The sequence below is a fragment of the Carlito syrichta genome, unplaced genomic scaffold, assembly GCF_000164805.1.
Source record: "Carlito syrichta isolate Samal-C Ts95f unplaced genomic scaffold, Tarsius_syrichta-2.0.1 Scaffold304768, whole genome shotgun sequence".
Taxonomy (NCBI): Eukaryota; Metazoa; Chordata; class Mammalia; order Primates; family Tarsiidae; genus Carlito; species Carlito syrichta.
In genome coordinates this window covers 343,713-367,861 of record NW_007248864.1, presented here as the reverse complement: position 1 = coordinate 367,861, position 24,149 = coordinate 343,713, and the positions used below count along the sequence as shown (strand labels likewise).

The 24,149-nt window shown below is 39.5% G+C and overlaps 1 protein-coding gene across 1 annotated transcript in view; it reads right to left on the bottom strand.

The window, feature by feature from the left end:
• Positions 1 to 24,149, bottom strand: part of LOC103263215 (UPF0472 protein C16orf72) — a 64,262-nt gene that overhangs the window by 1,998 nt on the left and 38,115 nt on the right. Inside the window, exons 2-3 of the mRNA XM_008060897.2 lie at positions 3,469 to 3,571; positions 2,640 to 2,688 (exon numbers count right to left, since the gene is read on the bottom strand). Of these exons, the coding sequence (XP_008059088.2) occupies positions 2,640 to 2,688; positions 3,469 to 3,571 (152 nt within the window). The remainder of the gene's footprint in view (positions 1 to 2,639; positions 2,689 to 3,468; positions 3,572 to 24,149) is intronic.

Below are 24,149 nucleotides of genomic sequence, written 5' to 3'. Positions count from 1 at the left end.
AGCCCCCGCTCGCGCCTCGGCTGCCGCACCGAGAACTCGGAGGGGGGCCGGCAGGAGCGCTGCCTCAACGCTGCGCTTGCCTACTGCTTGGCCCCCTTTTCACACATTTTTGGGACATGACAGCTTCATCCAATGAGCTGAGCAAATTTTACATCCTATGTTGCCAGAGAGGATTATGGGGCAACTATATGGTGTCGATCACATCCAGGGCACCGATCCGGGGAAGCCTGGGGATAGAGTGGAAGGAGCGAGGTCCTCATGAGTAGGCAGGCCATCTGCAGCCCAGCAATGTTGTCCACATAGTAGGTGCCTGAGAAAAGTGTTTTCTGTGGACCAAACTAGTACTTTGTAGCGGAAAGAGAAATCACGTCAGGAAAAGCGCCTGCTCTGTCTTCTTGGGCCTCAGTTTCTCCAAGTGACTAATCAGGTTGTCGAATAGGTCTCCGGAAAGCTGTCCTGTCGTGACTAAGAACTTTCCTGCTGTCCCTACAAAGCACTTCTTCAGGGCCAGTGGCAGGCATACTTATCAAATTCTAAGAGTAACGGTCAGAAATGGTATGGATTTCCTCCCCAGTATTCTTGCAAAGGTTTTTGTCATTAGGAAAAATGGGTAGAGAGCAGATTCTGTGTGGACTACTTTCAACTATCGAAAATTCCAAGATGAAAAAGTAAGGGGAAAGAAGAGAGAGAAAACCTGAAAGCCCAAACACGGGATTTTCTGCTCTAGAAAGTTCAATCCCTTTTAGGAAAGAAAGAAAAAAGAAACATTTAATTTCCAGCGCCCTAAAAGTTCTAGCTAGTTGAAACATTATAATAATACCAAGATTAAGACTAAACGGTATGGGAAACTAACATCTTTTTTGCCTTGCGTTTAATAACAAATCCCTTGTTTCAGTGCAGAGGCAGTCCTTTTTCAATGCAGGCAGTTCCAGAGCAAACTGTGTACAAGAAGGAAAATTATCACTGAGCTAAACAATAACATTAAAAATGGGAGGAACTAACATGTAATCATTTTAAAAATTAACAGAAAAAAGTTATAATTTTGCAGGTTTTGTAGTGGAAAATTTGCTGTTTCTACAGAGCCCTACAGACAAAAATAAAGGAAGCTAAATCACCAGCAAAACATGTTTACTAATTCCCAAATATGAAAATTAGTACATAAAATTATCATTAAGCTTTATCATCTTCCTTAAAAGAAATACATGTTTCTAAGTTAAATTTAAAAGAGGAAAAGAAGAAGAAGAGGGAATTGTGCCCTTTCTCTGGAAACCGGGCTTTTTCACGATTCATTAAACCCTTTTTCCATATGTGTAATTGGACTCTTCTCATTTACATAAACGAAGGATGAGGCAAAAGACCTAAGATCAGTCTAAACGGAGAGATATGTTTCTCATTCTCCTATGTTTAAAAAAAATTTGTAGACAAAAGCTCCAATAAGACACTGTCCCCCCCTCCCTCCTGCCCGAAATACTTCATGGCCAAGGAGTTAGCGGGTTTGCAGAGCTTTGACGATTGCCCTACACGTGGTGCCTCATAATTATTATCGGTAGCACATATTTTTATTTTATTTTCTCTAAGTAAAAAGCTTGAACCAAAATGATTGACAGTAGGACACCATATCCTACTTTCTCTCCTCATTTTTGATTGAGTTAAAAACTAAGAAGAAAGACAGCACTGTCTTTTAAAGAACACAACCCTCTGCTTGGGTTTGAGTTGTCTGGCTGGTATCCTCCATTCAGTTGGTTTCAGCACCTGATTAATTAGTTAATTAGTACTTAGAGCTGACTAGCCCCAGTCGGCAATTTTCATGCTCTGCATGGTGAAATGTTGAATCCAGCATTGAAATTTCTGTGTCACACACCCTAATTATTATCACCCCACTCCTTTTAAACCATTGCACCAAATTATTATTATAGACGGAGCCAGACAACTGTGTGGGAATATGTTCTTTCTGAGAAATAATGGCAGACAATATTTTTCACTGTTGCCCTTAACACATTTAAATAAAACAATTGAGTGGAAGAAATTCTAATTCAATTAGCCTCCACCTCCTTCCGTTGGATGGAATGATTTTATATAAGAGATGTTAGAAAAATCAAACCAGAAATTCTGGTAATGCTTTATTAGTACCCAGGATGGCAAAGAGTGTGTTTACAAGATATCCTATCTGAGGTTAGTTTTGTTACTATATAAATCTAAAATGTCGGGAATTTTTTTTAAAAGAATAGAAAATAGATACAAAACAAAAAGACCATTTTTTACTCGCTACAAGAAAACGATACTATCTATGTGTGTGTTGGGAGGGACTTTTGGTGTTTAAAAATCTGACATGTTTAGAAAAGAGTTTTCAATGGGAAAAAATATTCCTTGGCCGCTGCCCTATTTCATAAATTTGATGTAATGGTTAAGGTTAAATATCAACTAGGATAAAACAGTGTTAGAAAATAAGTTAGGACACAAACTGAGAGTAGTCTAATTTTTAGCATTTCTCAATGTACCATTACCGAAAGGGGCTCCAGCATGTCAATGATTTCCAATATTACTGGTAGCTATTTTCACCTGGAAACAATCCTTATATATCAGTAGTGGGTTGCCTGTAATTGTAAGAGCTAAATGGTACACAAAACTGGATACACAACCACATAGACCAGTAAATGGGTCGTACTGAAAGCAAAAGTAAACACCAACCTTAGGAAATGAAAGAAGTTAAAAGATAAGTGTTAAGGACCTTATTCTTTTTGGAGAATAAAACAAGATTTAGTAGCTTTCCACTTAATTTAAATGAAAAGAATCACTACCTTACATATTGCAGTGATAATGTAATGGGGAAAGAAAACAAAAAAGTCTTTGTATAAATGACACCTCCTATAGTTGTTGTGAAGAAACTTTTCCCCTTGGTATCTGCTAACAAATTCTAATTAATGCTGCACATTCCTTTACTGAAATCATTTAATGCGTAACAAGGGGGGTCAAAAGAAATGCTGAATGCTCGTGATTGCCCTGTTAGAATTATGGGAGTGAAAGCCTGGGGCCCCAAACTTACTGTCTATTAAAGCCAAGCTTTGAAAAAGAAATGCAACCTACAAAAGCTGTCAATCTCCCTTGCCCCTAAAGCCTGGGTTCACATGGATTCAAGTGACAGCCCTCCTCCCCCATGCACAATACATCAATCTGTCTCTCCCACAAGCACCCACAGCCCATTGTGCTGGCCGCAGGTGCCTATTATGGCACCCATGGCTGCCTCCCACAGCTCCGCCCCTGAGAAACAGGAACTGCAGACAATGGAGCCCTGTGGGAAGACAGAGGTGGGTGTTGGGAGGGATAACAGACAGATGGTAAAGGGTACAGGGTAGTAAGGTAGTTTCAAAACAAATGTCAAACATTCAAAATTATTGCTTTCACATGCCCTCCCCCCTTTGAATCGCCTTTACTTCAATCACCATCTGCCATAATTATGAAAATACTTACCTGTTAGGATGAACACTTGCTCTTCTTTTTGGATAACGGTAAAGGGATGACCTTCGATGTTCTGCTCTTCCTATTAAGCCTCTAGGTTTCTCAAGGTCACAGACTGAGGAGTTTTAGATAAGTGACACCAGTAGACCATATAAGGGAAGGAAGGAATATTGTTACTTTTTTACCAGGTTTGTGGTTTCCTCTCAGGCTTAGTTTGGGGTTCCATAAGAGGGTAAAGGTTATAAAAACTAGTTGCTTTGGGTAATATATTTGGGAAACCAAGATATTCTGAGACATCTTACAAATATCCTACCAAGCAGGTGGAAATTCTTAGGCCATTTATTTTCTGTAAGGAGACATAAAAAGGGAGATGAGGTAGATTTAATAAAAGTACTGAAGGTCTCTGATTCAGTCTCTTTTCCCATTCCTAAACATGCTCAAATAAATAAAATTATGAAAAATTGCTATATACTATTTACATTGAGTGTCATTATCAGAAAAAGTACATTTTAAACATTTCATTTTATAAAATATCACTTGTGTATGGTGTTTTCATCTTCAGAGTTCTGGACTAGCTGAACAGCAGTAAATGGAAAAATTAAAATATGTGCCAAAACACATATATTACTTCAAATAATTTGTTTTAGTTGCTTTTGTCTTTACATGGTTATCTCAGTATACCACCTATTCATGGTCCTCAAATAATTTGTCATAAATTAAAAACAAATTAACAATAATTTTATAACTACTATTACTATTTATCTCAAGCAAAATATGACCAAGAACAATCTGGCACAACTATAAGTCATGATCAAGACAATTGGTGACTTGTTGGGATGAGGGTACCCCCAGAATAATGCCAGGGAGTAAAACCAGCCAGTTTTCCTGAAGCAAACAAGAGGGTCTTGGTTTGCTGTCAAAAACCACAAACTAGGCTTTAACTAGGAACTGTCAGAGATCCAAGTGAGCTCCTGGCCAGGGAAAGCTTAATTAGCAGAGTTGGTTTGGGTTTTTAAATTACACAAGAAAAACAACCCATACGGTATGAAAGCATACAGTGGTCTAATGTTGCACAAAATTCACGATTCCATTATCTGCATGTGTGTAGTGATTTTGCACATTTCATTAACAATTTAAATTTAGATTTTGGATTTGCACCCATTACTAAGGCATGTTTCTTTTGTTTTCTTCTTGCGTGTCTGTTCAGATTTTTGTGCATTCATTACCAACTACAAATATGCATGCTTCCTCTTTTTTATATTAATGGTAGCATATACTATTTTTTTTAACTTGGTGGGTCTTTAAGATCAGTCCATATCAGAACAGTAAGAACTCACAGGGCATACTTCTTAAATGTGAACAGATTTGAGTCATATTTGATATTTGTAAAAATTAAGACTCCAGTTCAACAATGGAAAGTATATATCATTCCAATAATTAGCTATCAAACTGACCAAGCCACTTGGAGGCTACTCTTATTGCCACTAACAAGAATCGCACTGGGTATTTCATTTCAAATGCTCAGAAATTAGTACAGCTTATTCCAATTATTTATTTAAATGGAAACCAGAGAAAATGTGAAAGAGAAAATGACAGATAACCCATAGATGTGACCTTTTTTAGAGATGCTGACATGGGAACACTTTTAAGATATTTGTATTGATAGAGTTTGTAGTTGTTTCTATGGCATCTAAAACACTGAGATTTCAAAAGAAAACCTTAAAGCTTTTTACTTGGTTCATGGCCCACTATTCATACCCCTGATATCTCACAAAAATTACATTGCTTAATTGACTTCACTGATTAAAAGATGCCAGATTTTAGCTATAAAATTAGTCGATAACACAGTCCTTTTATCTGTTCTCCAAAACCAAGCTCTTTGACTTCTAGATGTTTCCATAGAGTTATTGAGTCTATCCATTTTGTTTTATTTATTTTATATTATTATTATTATTAGAGACAGGTTCTTGCTGTGTTGCCCAGGTTGAAGTACAGTGGCTATTCACGGGTGTAATTCCACTATGATCAATGTGGACGTTATGACTTGCTCCATTTCTGACCTGGGCCGGTTTATCCCTCCTTAGGCAACCTGGTGGCTCCCTGCTCCTGGGAGGTCACCATTTTGATGCCAAACTTAATGCAGACACCCAATAGGATAGCATACCTCAGCCCAGAACACCTGGACTCCAGCAATCCTCCCCAGTCTCCTGAGTGTCTGGAACAACAGGCAACAGCTAACATTAAAATTAGCATAGTTTGTTGGTTGAAATTGAGGATTATATTGTCAGGCAAACCTGGGTTCTAATTTTGGCTCTGGTACTTGAAAGTGGTGTGATTTGACTTCTCTGATACTTAGTTTTCTCTAAAATGAAGATAATAATAGCACCTACTTCATAGGTTTGTTGTAAAGAGTGAGTCTATAAATTCACACTTAAAACAATGCCTAGAGCATAGTAAATGCTCAATTAAAAAGTACATATTATTACTATTAGTAATAAGAAGAATGGCAGTTACAGAACTTTAAAGATTAGCTACATGAGTTTCCAAATCAAATTGATCAGCAAAATCACTTAATTTTTCCAAAGCACTCATACCTCAGCCATACCTCCCCTAAGAAATTCCAAATGACTAAGATTCAACTGGCAAACTCAATCCTACCCAGGTCTGTATTTTAAAACACCACAGAAGTGTTCATAAAAGAAATCCCAAGAAAGCAACTACTAAACTGACTAAGGATGTAATAGGTCAGAATTACAAGGGAAAGTCAGGAGTTTCAGTGAAGAATATCCTTAAGATGGACACAAATTCCATAATCAACCCCTATAACTAAGAAACCAGAAGCCATTTATATGTGGGTTTGATTTACAATAAAAATGAAATACAATTAGGAACTCTAAAGAAAACAAAAAACTAGCAAAAGTGAGGACCAGTTAGGGACTTCAAACTACTTATGTACCCCAGCCTGATTTGTACCCCACATCTTTACAATAAAAATAAATCAATAAATCAGTAAAAACAGAATAAAATTAAAAATAAAACAAAAGGCTTTACTATAATCTTGGCTCTAACAGTAAACAAACTAAAATGTGCCATCATTCCAGATCAATGAAAAAAATAATGAAAGATAATTCATTTGATTTTGACACTTAAAACATTCTCCTTCCAGCAGCACTCATATGATTGCATTTTTCTTCCTATGGGCCCAACCACGCACACTTGTTGCTGCTGTGACTATTATGTACATGGATCTTACTATTAAAAATGTTGTGTATTTATTTTATTATATTTATATTACGCATTTAATTTTGAATTAATTTTAAATTCATATGCAATTGTAAGAAACAATACAGAAAGATCTGGGAGATATAGTGTACCCTTTACCAGTTTCCTCCACTGACAACATCTTGCATAACTATAACACAATATCAAGACCAGAATATTGACATTGGTATGGTCAAGATACAGAAGAATTCCATCACCACGAGGATCCCATATATTTTTATATCCACACCTAATTCCCTCCTATCCCATCCTCTCCCTAACTCATGGCAACCAATAAACTGTTCTCCATTTCTACAATTTTATAATTTCAGGAATGCATATAAATAATATTAATACAATCAGACAGTACATAGCCCTTTGAGATTGACTTTTCCACTCAACATGTTCCCTAGAGATTTATCCAGGTTGTTGCCTGTATCAATAGTTCATTTCTTTTTATTGCTGAGTAGTATTCCATGGTAGGAATGTTTACTATTCACCTGTGGAAGGACATCTGGGCTGTTTTCAGTTCATGAATAAAACTGCTCTGAGCCGGGTGGAGTGGCTCACTCCTGTAATCCCAGTACTTTGGGAGGCAGAGGCGAGAGGATTACCTGAGCCCAGGAAATTGAGACCAGTCTGGGCGACATGGCAAGACCTCTTTTCTACAATAAAATTTTAAAAATAGCTGGTCATGATGGCGCGTGCCTGTACTCCTAGCTACTAGGGAGACTGAGGTGGAAGGATTGCCTAAGCCCAGCAGATTGAGGCTGCTATAGCCATGAGCGTAGCACTGCACTCCAGTCTGGGTGACAGAGTAAGACTGCACTCAAAAAAAAGGACGCACTGAACATTTGTGTACAGTTTTTTATATGAACTTAAGTCTTCATCTCACTGGGGATAAGTGCTCAGGAGCACAATTGCTGAGTTGTATAGTGCTTGCATGTTTAGTTTTTAAAAGAAACTTTCAAACCTTTTTCAAAGTGGCTGTACCGTTTTACATTTTCTACCATCAATGTATGAATGATCCAGTTTCACCACATCTTCCTCAGCATGAATTTTAGCCCTTCTGACAGATATGTAGTGATATCGTATTGTTTTTTTCTCATATCTAATGATGATAACGTTTTTCCATGTGCCTATTTGCAATCTGTATATTCTCCTTGGTGAAATGTCTCGTCATCTCTTTTGCCCTTTTGGTTTGATTTATTTAAATCAAGGTATAGATAAAGAAGTCTGAAGATTTCATTGAAGTTACAGAGTAGAATTTCTTTTATTTTTAATTTTGTCATTTTGTTTTAAAATCTAACACTTAAAAGCACTTACTGTATGCCAAGCAATATTTTAGTTGCTTTGAAATATTTATTTCAATGTAAGTGAAATTTTATCTTACAGTAACCCTAAAAAAAGATACTGTTGTCATCTCCATTTGAAAAATTTAAAAAACTGAGGGCACAGAGACATTCAGTTTTACCCAAGATTACATAGATAACAAGTGTTGGAGCTGAGATTTGAACCTAGACAGTAGCTGTTATAAGTTTAACAATGTATAAGTAATATTTTAGCTGACGGAAGTCAAAAAGAGTGAGGGAAGGGAGAGTGTGGGAGAAAGTGTCTCTGAAATGAGTGTCAATAAATATTGACTGTAATTAAGGAATCTAGAAATAAAGATTTAATTATGTTATTTAAAGTGATAAAAGCAACCACTAAAATATTGTGAAAAATATAATACTATAACAAATAAAATTTTGGGAAAGTCAGAAGTTGGTAAAAGAGGTAGCATAAATATACAAAATATTTCATCTTTCTTAGTAGAAAGTCAGTAAATACTATTTTAAAATGATAAAGCAAGAGTCAGAAGTATAAACATATTAACAGCAAGGATCTCAGCCAGGCTCGGTGGCTCAGCCTGTAATCCCGCGCCTTTGGGAGGCTGAGGTGAGTGGATTGCCTGAGCCCGCGGGTTCGAGACCCACCTGGGCAGCGAGACCTCATCTCTACAATAAATCAAAAAATCAGCCGGGCGTGGTAGCACATGCCTGTAATTCCGGCTACTTGGAAGGCTGAGGTGAAGGATCGCCGGAGCCCAGCAGGTCGAGGCTGCGGTGGCCGGGAGTGGTCACTGCACTCCAGTCTGGGCGACAGAATGAGACTCCAACTCAAAAAAAAAAAAAAGAGCAAGGGTCTCCAACTTCTGGGCCAAGATCAGGAGCAAGTGAGCAAAGCGAGCAGTGGCAAGTGAGCAAAGCTTCATCTGTATTTACAGCTACTCCTCACTGCTCGCATTACCACCTGAGCTCCATCTCCTATCAGATCAGCATAAGCATTAGATTCTCGTAGGAACACTAACCTTATTGTGAACTGTACATGCGAGGGATCTAGGTTGTGCACTCCTATGAGAATCTAATACCTGATGATCTGAGATGGAGCTGAGGCAGTGGTGCTGGTGCTGAGGAGTGGCTGCAAATATAGATTAACATTAGCAGTGAGGTTTGACTGCACAGAGACCATAATAAAGCAATTGCTTGAAGACTCATATCAAAACCTTATCAGTGAGTGGCAAGTGAGTTGATGCACTTCAATTGTATATTTGCATCTGGTGACAGGTTTTAAGTCAAAATCTGGCACTTATTTTAGTCCACCTGTGGCCTGCCCGTTATTTTATTTACCACTTCCATCCATGCTTCTTTTTTTATGGTGAGTTGTATAATTATTTCATTGTATATTACAATGTAATAATAATAGAAACAAAGTGCACAATAAATGTAATGCATTTGAATCATTTTGAAACCATCCTTCTACCCCGGTCCATGGAAAAATTGTCTTCCACAAAACCAGTCACTGATGCCAAAAATGTTGGGAACTGCTGGTTTAGAGTAATATTGTTAATCATCAAGAAAACTTAAAATTTATAATAATAAATGTGACTACCTCCAGAGAAAACTGGTAAATAAACAGGGAACTTTCACTTTTTCTTCTATATTTTTAAATTTCTTAGACCTCTATGCAGTTATTATGTCTATAATAAAAACAAAGGACATTTTAAAGCACCCCAGGTAATTCAGATAAGGCCAGGTTTCATAACCACTAACCTGAATTGCACTCCATATCCTTGGCAGTCTTCAAAGATAGGTGAGAATGAATGGTTTAGCATGTTGCATAGTGGCTCTACATGTGGTATCCTTTACTTGTAAGTCATCCTAGGATGCTATTCCTAACTCTAAACTTTTTTTGCCCCTCCGCTCCCTTTTATTATCCAAACTACCTTCCCTCAAATCCAGAATCAGAAGATTGGTAGAAGGTTATCAACACTGTTAGGGTCAAATATAGAAAACTGATTAATTTCTACCTTCCAAACTCAAGCTCCCGACACAGTATAAAAATAGATCTCTATCTTAGATAATAGATGCTCAGAAGAAGGTTCATTTGAAAATATAATATGTGCACATGGTCACAAAATTCAAATAGCACAACAGGGTAAACAGTGGAAAGTAAATCTCCCTGAACTCCAGACTCCATGTCTTACTTGCCAAAGTCAATCATTGTTAACATTTTAAAATATGTCCTTTTAGATTATACACCCACACACACATGCACACACACACACACACGGGAGCATACCCTTCCCATATTATATTTTCCCTTGCTTCTTTTTTTGAATAACTTCTTTATTTGAAATATTCAACATAGTTGAACTATTTGCTAATCATTCTGGCCTGTTACACATGAAAGGCTTTTGAGTTATGCTAGGGCATAAATAATGCTTGTGCTTTTAAAATTTCTAAATGTAAGAAATTACATTCTGACTAATACAGAAAAGAATGACATAAAACGTTCTTGTAGTCCAAAGGTTATCACTGCTAACTTTCTGATGTTTTTCTCCCAAATAAATTGTTTTCATCTGATATCATATATAATTTAGGTCAAAAATAAGATCCTATACATTCTGTTTTGTAAATTTCCTGTTTTCATTTCCTGTATGTTTCTCTAATTCCTGTTTTTTTAAAAAATAATATCAAATATTAAATAATTATCTAGCAAGCCTATATCAACAACGATTTACTGCTTACTTTTCTTAAGTAATAAACAATTTTATGATTTGCATATTTTAACACCCCAGTCAAGCTGAGCAAGATAAGTAGAGATGGATCTCTTTTCAGAAATATACCAAAACCCACAACGTAGGTATTATGCCAGAACTCAAGAGACTGTGAACAAAATATTGAAATTTCTAATACAGGCTAACCCCAGGTGACCCTGACTGACCCACACCTTTTTCTTACAAGATAAAGAGCCTCTATTACCATATCAGCTCACCAGTTAAAATGTTTACTAACATCAAGGAAGAGAGTGGGGGAAGAAGGAAAAAAAAATATTACACATTCAGGCATTGTAGTATTTCATCAGCAGATTTCCAGATATACTATGATACACAAGCCTATCAATTACATAAACTCCCAGAAAGTTTAAATAAAACAATATACAAAGAAAAAGACCATCATATAACAGCAAAGAAGTTAGTGAAAACAGTTGCCAGTGTCAGGCAATGCTTGAGCCAATCTAATGGGGAAAATGTCAGGAGAGATTAAGACTGCTGCAGTCTTTAAATCTTCAGGTGGTACATTCCCTCTAATAGCTGCTGTGCCAAGAAAGACAGCAATCAAAATCAGTAACCCAGTGGCCCTTTCAATTACAGTCCTTCTTCCCCAAAATGGGTTGTCAACACCCATTTTGTGGGGTTATTGGAAGCCTGTGAAATGTTAGAATGGGTTCTGGAAAAAATAAAAAAAAAAAGCTAAATCTGTGATTCACAAACCCTTCTTGAGGCCCTCTTTTGGGAGACTGCAATTTTATCTGAAGCTTGGGTCCAGAATGAATCTCTATCTCAGGTGACATAGTGATCAAGGTTCTGTCAGTTCTGCCTGCAACTTGGATAAATGAGCATGACATTTGTGTATCTTAGCTTCCTTTTTAAAAATTTCTTTTAGAATCATGGGGCATATGTGAGGATTTGCTACATAAGTAAATTGCATGCAGGTGAGGTTTGGACTTCTCCCCCTGGTAGTGAACATGGTCCAATGGGTGTTTGTGTGTTTCTTATCTACTCCCTCTTTAACAGTGCCCAGCATTTGTTGTTTCCAATTTGTGTTCATGTGCTCAATGTTTAGCACCCACTGATGAGTGAGAACATGCAGTATTCAGTTTTTTGTTTCTGTGATAGTTCACTTAAAATGATGATCTCCAGCTGCATTTATGTTGCTGCAAGGGATATGATTTTGTTATTTTTATAGCTGCATTTTTTTCATATAATAATATTTTTTGAAGATTTGTCCAGATCTTTTACATATATATCTACTTTATTCTTTTTTAACAGCATGATATTCTCTTATATGAACATGCCATGTTTATTTAATGTTTCCCATTTAAGGACATTTTATTACCATATTTTTACATTTGTCATTACAAAAAACACCACAGTGACCACATTTGTACAAAAAACTTTACAACTCCTTTTATTTCTGTAGAATAGATTTAGAGACACATATGACCATGATATATATGTGTGTGTACTCTCCCTAAAGCAGCATTATCATTTGATGTCTGTATAATATTCTGTTATATGACTACTAAATGCACTATAACTTATCTAAGTAATTACCTCTGATTGAATAGTCAGTTGTTCACTTGCAAAAATGCTGTAGGAGTGAAGATGTGTGTGTGTGTGTGTGTGTGTGTGTGTGTGTGTGTGCATGTGTGTGTTTAGTGTAAAGAGAGAGAGATTTATTTTAAGGATTGGCTCAAATGATTTTGGAGGCTGACATGTCCAAAATCTGAAGGGAAGAGACCAGGGAAAGACCAGAAGTTGCAGATCAAGTCCAAAGGCCATCAGGCTGAAGAACCAGAGAAGAGCCAATGGTGTAGTTCAGTTCTGAAGGCTAGCAGGCTGGAAAGCTGGGAAGATCCAACGTAGCTCATGTCCAAAGGTCATCTGCTAGAAGAATTCCTTCTTGCTTTGGGAAGGTCAACCTTTGTTCTATTAATGCCTTCAACTGACTGGATGAGGACCACCTACATTATGGAAAGCAACTTGTTTACTCAATGTCCACCAACTTAAATATTAATATTATTCAAAAAGCACCCTTACAGAAACATCCAGAATAATGTTTGATCAGATATCTGGGCACCATGGCCCAGCAAAGTTGATACAAAAAATTAACCATCACAGTATGTGTGTACATAGAATCATATTTAAAGTCAATGACCACCTAAGAATATAGAAATCAGACCAATATTTTCTGGTTACTATCCAATTACAGTGGCAGCATTTTTATTTTTTATTTTTTTATTTTTTTATTTTTGAGTTGAAGTCTCACTCGGTCGCCCAGACTGGAGTGCAGTGGCCGCTTCCCGCCACTGCAGCCTCACCTGCGGGACTCCAGCGATGCTTCCACCTCAGCCTTCCGAGTAGCCGGAATTACAGGCATGCGCTACCATGCCTGGCTGATTTTTTGATTTATTGTAGAGATGAGGTCTCGCTGCCCAGGCGGGTCTCAAACCCGCGGGCTCAGGCAATCCACTCACCTCAGCCTCCCAAAGGTGCGGGATTAGAGGCTGAGCCACCGAGCCCGGCGGCAGTATTTTTAAATGCACCAAATTTATCATTACTTCAGAAAAGTGAAACCTATAATACTTTATATCCACCAAACCAGGCCTTATGAACCTGTTTAATTTTTACCAATCTGATAAGCAGGCTTCGTCTTACTTTCTGGTACTCTTTTTTAATTGTAACTAGTGTGCTCATTTGGACAGTAGAGTCGAGTGTAAGTTGAACCAGGATATTGAATAAGGGATGTGTGGGGTAATTGTCTGGACATTGCCTCTCTCCCCCATATCATGTTTCTTTCTGCCCTTGCCCCAGGGAGCAGCCTGTGGCCACAGCTAATCTCTGCAGGATATGCATATTCCCTGTAATAAGTCATGGGGGTAACAAGTCACAGGATGCAGGTAACCAAGTCACCTAACGACAATGTAGTTGTCATTTTTAATCAATGTGATTGTAAACGCTATATAGAAATTTGAATAATTAACTAGATTGATTATAAAACTCTTTGTTATGCTGTCCTGAGACACTGATTCCTCACTAACCCGCCACCATTGGTGACACTCTCATAAGTGTAAAAAATCAGTGTCTCTCCCTGTGGACTTTTGGGTGACTTCTTTGGAACAGGTAAATATTATATGCAGGTCCTCTAGAATTTGATGTAATCGGCAGGATATTTCCGAGAAGCTCCCCCATTGTAGGAGCCACAGTAGAGACAGAGAGGGTAGGGAATGTCTGCTGGGGGCATTCCCACGGTGGACCACTGGCACGATGCAGTCTAAAGGTGCCAGCTTTGTAAAAAACTGGGGGCCACTGTATGAGTACGGGGATACCCTGAAAACGCCAGACTGCTGGAATTATTTAAGACAGTTGATGAGAAGGGACAATTTCAAAAGAAAAAAGATAGCTGTGCAGACAGCATCTGTGACATGGTCCCTGCTTTGTGCTCTCCTAATGGCTATTGGAGCCACTAGGAGCCAGGTGCAGATATTGCAGGAGGAATTAAGATTAGAAAGAGGTGTTCGGCTAACTCAGGTAGAGAGCAGAATATCTGTGCTATCTCTGCTAGTAGGTGAGACAGTACAGGGAGATGTGCAAGCTATCTCAGACCTGGGAGAAACGAGTTTGACTAGGCAGAAACTGAGAGTGTGAAAAAAGAACCTGAAGGGGAAAAAAGTGACAGAGGGTCCCATAAAGGTGACCCACAAGAAAATGTAGATGGATTTGATTAAGGCAGGGGTGGATTTGAGCAAGACAGATAAGCAGCCCACTGTGGTGTTGGTGAAACTGTGGAAGCAACTTCACATAGAAAAGCATTACCAACCTATCTCAGAAAAGAGGACTGAGGTCTGGGTATTAGAGTGGACACCCAGTAATAAGGAGGTTCCCTCTTGAGGCTGTAAGATGTAATGAAAGGAGGGACCTACAGAATGCTCTTTCCTCCCTTGGGTTGAGCCCAGTTCTCTCCTAGAGGATGACAGCATTCTGTCCTGGCCCTGGTCTCAGGCGTAGGGGGTGGCCAAGACATGAAGGATGGATGAACCTCTTCTGTAGATCAAAGGTCACATATTGAGCTCACTATATACAGGACCGCCACAAAATGTACAAAGAATAATAACTTTGGTGGACACTGGAGCTGAATGCACTCTAATATATGGTAACCCAAGTAAATCTGAAGTGCCTCTAACTGCTATAGATGAGTATGGTGATTAATCAATCAAGGTTAGGAGGGTGATATTAACTTTGTGCATCAGCTGCCTGCCCCCTAGAGTCTATGCTATATACACACACACACACACACACACACACACACACACACACACACACACACACACATTAGGAATTCATGTGCTGCCAAGATTGTATTTAGAAACTAGTGCTACTGAATTTCACCTGCTAGCAAGGGTAGTTAAAGCTGTAATCAGAGAGCATGCCAAACATCCTCCTATGGTCCTGCCAGCACCAAACAATACCACTTACCTGGCAGGCACAAAGAAATTGGTAAAAACATACAGGAATTGGCAAAGGTTGATATAATCTGTCCTGCTCACGGCCCCTATAATTACCGGATATGGCCAGTAAGGAAACTGAATGTTACCTGGAGAATAATGGTAGATTACTGGGAATTAAGTAAAGTCATACTTCCTCTGTATGCTGCTCTACCCAATATCATTGACATATTGAAACAATTAGCGACATAAATGAGCACATACCATTTTGTAGTGAATTTGGCTAATGCTTTCGATAGTATTAATATTCATGCAGATTGTCAAGATCAGTTTGCATTCATCTGGGAAGGAAGACAGTGGACATGCATGATGCTGCTATAGGGTATCTGCACAGCCCTACCTTATGTCATGGCATGGTCACTCAAGATTTGGAAAGCTAGAGGCGATCTACATCAGTGCCTCTATTTCATTATATAGATAAGATCATGCTAACTTCTGATTCTCTTACAGACCTATAGCAGGCCACATCCAGCTGATTGAACATTTTCAGGGGAAAGGATGGGAGGTGGATCAAAACAAGCTGTAAGGACCTGGCTTATCCATCAAATTCTTGGGAGTTATTTGGTCTGGCAAGACAAAAGTGATGCCTTCCGCTGTTACTAACAAAATACAGGCTTTTCCCTGCCCAACACTTCCCAAAGAGCTACAGGAATTCGGGGGCTCATTTGGCTATTGGAGGGCATTTATCCCACATATAGGGCAGATCATATAACTCCCATATAGATTAATCAAAAAGGGACACCAATGGGACTGGAAAGAGGAGTGCCAACAGACCTTCATGGCTGCCAAAAGTGCTGTGGATATTCTAAACCAATCCCTTCCCTGTGAATTGGATGTGAATGTTACTCAGGAGGGATATGCCTAGGGGCTTTGAAAGAGACAGGGGAAAGCGTGGCTTCTCACTGGTTTTTAGTTGCAGACCTAAAAAGGTGTCAAAACCCGTTATATCCTCATCCAACAGCAGGTCAATGCAGTATATCAAGCTCTCTTGGCAACAAAGCCAATTACTGGACAAACCCTGGTAATTGTGTATACCTCTCTGCCCATAGTGGGATGAATCCATGACCTCTCTCACAGACTCCACAGTTCAGCTGTGCAGACTTTGACCAAATGGTGAGCATATCTCTAGCAGCATAGCAAACTCTCCACAAGTCCTCTAAGCCAGGAATTGTAGCAGCTCCTAGGACTGATAACATTCTTTGTTGCAGGTGAGAAACTGTCAGAGCAAATAATTATTACCCCATCACTCGTTAGGGAGGACATACCACTGGTCCCAGAAGAGACTTGGTACATGGACTGACCATATAGGGAACAACCCCCTCTATGGCGAGCTGTTGCATACCAGCCAAAAACATAGACTATCTGGATGGAAGATGGGATCGAACAGAGCAGTCAGTGAGTAGAGTTGTGGGTAGTGTAGCTGGTGATACTCAGAGAGTCAGGCTCACTGACAACTTGCACAGACACTGCACAGTGTTCAAAGGACTGATGCTGTGGGTGCCATAATAGCACCCACAGCAATGGACAATTATGAACAAGCCCTTCTGGGGTCAAGATATGTGGCAGGACATTTATGCCATGAGCCTCCAAAAGAAAATCACTATCTTCTGTGTCTCTGCGCATTCTCCCCTGCAGAGTCCAGTGCCTAGAAGAAGCACTCATGGAGAACGTGGTCAGTAGGCTACATCATAAGATGAACCATGTTGGACAGAAAACTCTGTGGGAAGTTGAAAAAGCTTGGGGGCTTCTCAGTAAATGCTTTCACATAGCAATTGCTTGCAATAATTACTCCATATATGCTGAGAGACACCCACAGAGACTGCCAGCACAAGGTGAACATATTAAACAAGGCCGTAAGCCCTTGACCCCCTGGCAGGTGGACTATATCAGCCCCCTCCCCATGTTGGAAGAGGCCTGGTTTGCTGTTACTTGTGTTAATACTACTGCAGGATTACTGCAGGCCTTCCCTAGCAAACAAACTACACAGTGCTCAACCATAAGAGGACTGTCATAGTTCCTGGCAGCATACAGTATCCCTAAAGTTATCAAAAGCGACCAGAGAACCCACTTGACTGGACATTAAGTGCAACAATTGCTTCAGCGGCTGCATATTAATTGGAAATTTCACCTATCTTACAATCCCACAGGCATCAGTCTAATATAAAGATATAATGGCATTCTAAAGAATGCTTTGAAGACAGACCAACGCTCATTGTAGGGGTGGACAACCCAATTGCATGAAGCAATTTACACTCTCAACAAGAGACCCTATGCTGGCTGTCCAGCACCCCTAGATATGCTAATACACTGCGGGCAACTACCCTAAGGATGCAAATCCAGATGCAGGAATCCTCATCGCAACCAAGCTGAAGAACTGAGATTAACCTGTTGCTTCCTACCCCATAGAACATACTACCCAGAAAGACTGCCCTCCTTTGGCCCTGGGAAATTCAATCTGAACCCTGGTGGTGCTCCCTACTGGCTCCCTTGGTAGAGGGGATAGAACTTAATTTAGATATTCATCCTATGGTTATGAGAAAATGGTTAAATACTGTTAAGTATGATAACCCCAGGTCTCAAATACTCAAAAGGGGAACTATTACCATTTCTATGTGGCAATTCATGGCACCCACACTGTCCTTTTATGTCGTGGACAGGAGGGCTCCTAGGCCTAATAGGGCATGGTATTCCAGGCCAGGTAGGCCTACCCAAAGTGTTATGGTGTCACAGAACAGCACTGTTGCATGTGTTTTGCCTAATAATAGAGATTTACCTCTGCTTGTTCCTTTCAAACATTTATCTTATCACCCTTAGCCTAGATTCTAGAAATACGTTCCTCCAATGGCGGGAACCCTTGCCCAAGTGAACAAGTCAGCATGCTGGATCTCCTGAGAGTTCCCCGCATCAGCCACATCAGGGATGCCATGGAAAATGAAACTGACCAATGAGTCAGAGTGGAATGCTTTCTGTCACTGGGGCCCACTTTGGAACATTCCACAAGGCCTTAGTGGATACAATGAGACCAAGAAATATATTTCCTCCTTGGTGAGGGAGCACATCAATAAAACTTGTCCCTACCTGGGATATTTGGTATGGAATGGCCTGGGATGGTTAACAACTGTAAAGATAAAAATGAGGGGTCACGCCTTACTGTGCATTGAGCACCTTAATGGCACCACTAATGAAACTTCCGGGAAGTAGTCTAAACCCCTAAAAATATGTGCTATAACACCATTACCCTCACTACCAATGAGTGCTGGGAAAAACAAAGACCGTAAAAGATAAATGGGATCCTATCTGGCCCCCTGGGATAGCCTGTGGGCATGTGGCACTTACAGATGGCCCTACTTGCCATACAATTGGACTGGCACTTGTACATGGGGATGGCCATACATTCCCGGGAGAATCTTAGATACTCTTCTCAATCGACTCTCAAACTGAGACTTGTTCACAGCCTGGCATCGTGTAAAATACACTCCTTTTGTCTACCTTCATGCCACAAGTAAGAAATACATCCGTAGAAAAAGCTATAAAAGTCCTTGCTAACCACACTGCAACTGCCCTCAATTACACTAAATACTCTATCCTCCTTCTCAATGATGAAGTTACCCAAATGTGCATGGTGGTATTACAAGTTAGATTGACTTTACTGAGGCACAGAGGGGCACTTATGCCATACTTAAACTTGAATGCTGTGTATACATTCCTGACAATGGTCATTACACATCTATGGCCCTTAAGGCCCTGAATATTAAAATCATTGCTGTTCCTCAAATTGCTGAAGACCCCTTTTCCAAGTGTTTTGAGTCACTAAGCACTTTCTGGCAAAAGGTAATCACAGGTATTATAATCACTATAGTGATTTTGCTATTTAGATCCTGTGCTCTTTATTGCATATGCAGGATACGGATGCAATGTTTCACTCATGTTTCCACCTCTGGGACCTTGCAGAAGATCAATGTTAACGAGAAGATTCTAAAAGTGGAAAAATGTTAACGTAGGTGTGGAATGCGGAGTAATTGTCTGGACATTGCCTCTGTCTTCCATATCTGCCTTCTTTCTGCCCCTCCCCCAGGGAGCAACCCCTGGCTAAGGTTGGTCTCTGCAGGCTATGAATATGTCCTATAACAAGTCAGGAGGTTAACAACTCACAGAATGCAGGTGACCGAACAACCTCAAAACAATATAGTCATTACTCTTAGTCAATGTGATTGTAAATACTGTATAGGAATTTGAATGATTGCCTTGCTTGATTATAAAAGTGTTTGCTGTCCCAAAGTACAGATTCCTCACCAACCTGCCACCATCAGTGATCCTCCTGTAAGTGTAATAAACCAATGCCTCTCCCCGTGGACCTCCAAGTGACTTCTTTGGAACTGGTAAACATTAGGTACAGGCCCTCTCATATTTAGGGCTATCACGTTACAGCATGATTGCCTTAGTGTGAATACCATGGAAATAATGTTTCAATGTACTTCAGAAGCTTTGGTAGACACCATCAAATGTGTGTGTGTGTGTGTGTGTGTGTGTATGTGTGTGTGTGTGTGTGTGTGTGTGTGTGTGTGTGTATCCCCATTTGGTAAATATATAGGAAAAACATTTTTATATACTTATTGTCATATATATGTTGTATTTATATATACCTACAATAGTGTGTAAAAATATGCTGTTGTAACTCTGAGACAAGAGGCAATATATTGTGCCTCTTGAATAAGAATGCGGCAATAGTATTATAAATTTTTCATGTGCATACTCTGACATAGCAATTCCAAGTCTAGGAATTCCTTAAAGCATATGTTCTGGAGTGTGACCAAACTGAATTTGAATCCAGACATCACTACATTCTTCCTGACTGTGTGACCTCTCTTCATCACAGTTTGCCCACCTGCAAATTCAGAGCAAATAATAGTACCCTGGCACCTATAGGTAGTACTACACTGTCTTTTACCAGTAAGGAGACCAAATGTCTGGGACTTAAGGAAGTTGCAAGGATATGGGACTTTCAGTACTAAATCCAGGAAGGTCCTGGGCAAACCACGTCACCTCCTTCAGGAACCAAGGTTCTTGACGAGTCAGCTCTACAAAGTATCACAATCATTCTATGAGGAGGGACCCAAAAAAACCTGGAATTTATGTATTAAAAACTGTGTATTCATTCTTACATGTTTAAACTTGAGTCACTGTCAATGTACTCTCCATTTGATGCAATACACCTATTAAGACAATTTTTCCACTGCTCAAGACAGTTTTTGAACTCATCAGTTTTGATGCCTTTTAGTGCTTCTGTCATTTTTTGTTTCACCTATTCCACATTGACAAAATATTTCTCTTTCATAACTTTTTGCATTGGGGAAACAAAAAAATGTCGCTCAGAGTGAGATTGAGTGAATAGGGAGGATGAGGCATGGGGGTCATGCTGTTTTTAGTCAAAAACTGATGAACACTCAGCACAGTGTGGGCAGGTGCACTGGTAAATCACCCATTATGAAATGGACAAATGTGTTGAAAGAATCTAAAAAAAATTACAGAAACCAAGCACAGCCTCTGACGACAATGCTAGCTGGTACACTGATGCTGATGGATTCCTAGAACGCTTTCTAGCGGGGAAAGCCTGTACTACAGGGGGCCCACTCTCCAAAAAATAATTCCAGGTTTTTTTGGTCTCCCCTCATAAGTAACCATCTTGACCACTTATGAAGTGCTAGCCACCAACAAGACCCAGTACATAATAATGCTTGCACGATAATCAGCTGCAGTGTGTTAAAACACAGATGGCTGGGCCCCACCTCCAGAGATTCTGATTCAGTAGATCTGGTGTGGGGCCTGAGCTTTTACATTTCAATGACCCCTACATAATGCTGCTGCTCTGGAGAACACACTGTAAGCATCCCTAAGCCCAATAAACTACTAACTAGGGGAGTGTGTGGAAAAAGGTCTTTAAAACTGAGGGGGTTTACATTCTCAGCAAAATGTACCTTCTCACCTCCCATTTCCCACCCCATCCACACCCAAACCAAACACATCTGAGAACAAGGGTCAAGCCTCCCATCTCAGGTGGGCCAACCAACCCCAGTTACAAAACAGTTTATAACCCATAACCAAAACCCATTGTAGAAATGCATACCAGGCACAGACCAAATGGTGAGACTAACAAGATACAAACAGCAGATAAAAGCCTTACAACTGACATTGGTCTCCATAGCAACATTGAATATTTTCTAATACACTGGACCCAATCTCATTCATCTTTGAAACCCCAGTGCTGGGTGCACATCAGGTGCTCAACAAACATGAACGATTCTTTTATTGATGCCTTTATGAGGAGATGGGTATTTTAGCACAAGCTGAAATTTATACCCATTACCCCAGTCGACAGGTTTGCTACCTCATTTCAGGACACACACCCTAAGACCTACTAGCACTGCCCCAGGTGGGCTTTATTGGGTTGTCTTTCCTTCATCCATCACATTTATTATCTATCTAAAGACTGGGCAGAGATCTGGACTTGATCATCTGGGCTCTGGGATTAGCCAGGTCTGGGTGCAAGACATTGCTCTCCACTGACCAGCTCTGTGCACTCGGGAAAACCATCTCTGTAACCTGTAATCTCCTTATCAAGAAAAGAGGGTGGAAATCCTACCAACTGCACAGGATACTGGTGGGGATGAAATGAAAGAATAAGAGTGATGCTGTGAACACAGTACCTGGTACCCAGTAAATAGTCCATAGAGGTCAGCCATTGTTACCCAAGATGCCTGGGCCAGAATCTTGCTGTCTGACAATAGCGAGTAATGGGTGGGGGTACCCAGGATCCCTGTGTGGCCATTCTTAGCCACTTCATAATTAGCCAGCAGTCCTGGGGCAAAAAAGACAGGAGACTGAGGGCAGGAGCTGACGAGAGCCCACTCTCAAAGACCTCTCAGCAGCTCTAGGGAAAAGAAAAGTATTAGTCAAGAAGCCAGTGGGCAGAGTGAACACATAGCATGCCAGGATTGGGCATCTGGAACCAGAACGGCTAGTTTTCAAAAGAAAGTAATGGGGCTGCAGCAAAAATTAAGTAAACTGATTCATGTAAAGCACTTAGCACACTTAGCACGCATTCAGTGAATGTCAGTTACTATTAGATTAGCCATGATCCCAGACCCTTAAGGAGACAGCTAGTGGAGAAACCAGCTCACTAATGATGGATTTATACTGTATGTAGCTTTATGAATTGGCTCTTTTCATTCAGTATAATTCCCTGGAGAGTCACTCAGATTGTTATGTTTATTACTAGTCCATTCATTTTCATTGTTGAGTCATACTCCATAGTGGATGTCTCACAGTTTTTTGTTTTGTGTTGTTTTGGTTGGGTTTTGGTTTTTTGCCATTTACCCATTAAAAGACATCTGGGTTGTTTCCACGATTTTGGTCATTTTAAAATTGCTATTACAAATAAATGAGCTAAAAATATTCATGTACAAGTGTTTGCATGAACACAAGTCTTCATTTTCTGTGACAAATTCTCAGTAGTACACTTGCTAGATTATATGGTGGTTGCACGTATATTTTTTAAAGAAACTGCCAAACTCTTTTTCAGAGTGGCTGTAATATTTCACATTCCCACAGCAATGTATGAGTGATCCAGTTTCTCCATATCTTCAGCAACATTTGTTATTGTCACGACTTTTTATTTCAGTCATTCTGATTGATAGCCGTCTAGTGATATCCCATTGTGGTTTTAATTTGCATTTTCCTTATGTTAAGTTATTGACGTGAAACACCTTTTTTCCATTTTTATTTTTAGGTTAAGGGTACACATATATGTTTGTTGCATGGAAATATTGTGTAGTGATGGGGATTGGGTTCTAGGTAACCCAATCACCAAATAGTGAACACTGTACCCAACAGGTAATTTCTAAACTCTAACCCCTCTTTCTACCTCCTCCCTTATTAGTGTCCCCAGAGTCTATTGTTTGCATCTTTGTGGCCACTTATCTCCCACATATAAGTGAGAACATGGGGTGTTTGGTTTTCTGTTTCTTAGTCAGTTCACTTAGGATGATGATCTCTGGCTCCATCCATGTTGCAGCAAAGGACATGATTTCATTCTTTTTTATGGCTATGTAGTAGTCCATGCTGTATATATATCATGTTTTACTTATCCAGTCAATTGCTGGCATGCACTTAGGTTGGTTTCATAATTTAGCTATTGTGAATAGTGCTTAATGAATATATGAGTAGAGGTATCTCTTTTATATATTGACTTATTTTCCTTTGAGTAGATCCCTGGTAGTGGTATTGCAGAGTCAAATGGTAGTTATTTGAAATATCTCCATATTGTTTTCCATGAGACAGAACTAGCTTGAAATTCCACTAACGAATAAATGTTCCCTTTTCCCACAGCTACACCAACATCTGTTGTTCTTTGACTTTCTAATAATAGTCATTCTGACTGGTGTGAGGTGATATCTCATTGTGGTTTTAATTGGCATTTTTCTGATGATTAATAATATAGAGTATTTCTTCATATGTTTCTTGGTTGCTTGTGTGTCTTCTTTTGAGAAATGTCTATTCCTGTCCTTTGTCCACTTTTTTTGATGTTTTTTTTTTTTTCCATGTTGAGTTGCTTGAGTTCCTTGTAGATTCTGGATATTAGCCCTTTGATGAGGTGTAATTTGCAAATATTTTCTCCCATTCAGTAGGTTTTCTGTTCACTCTGTTGATTATTTCTTTTGCTGTGCAGAAACTTTCCAGTTTAATTAAATGTCATTTGTCTATTTTAGTTTTTGTTGCAATAACTTTGGGGGACTTCATCATAAATCATTTGCTTATGCCAATGT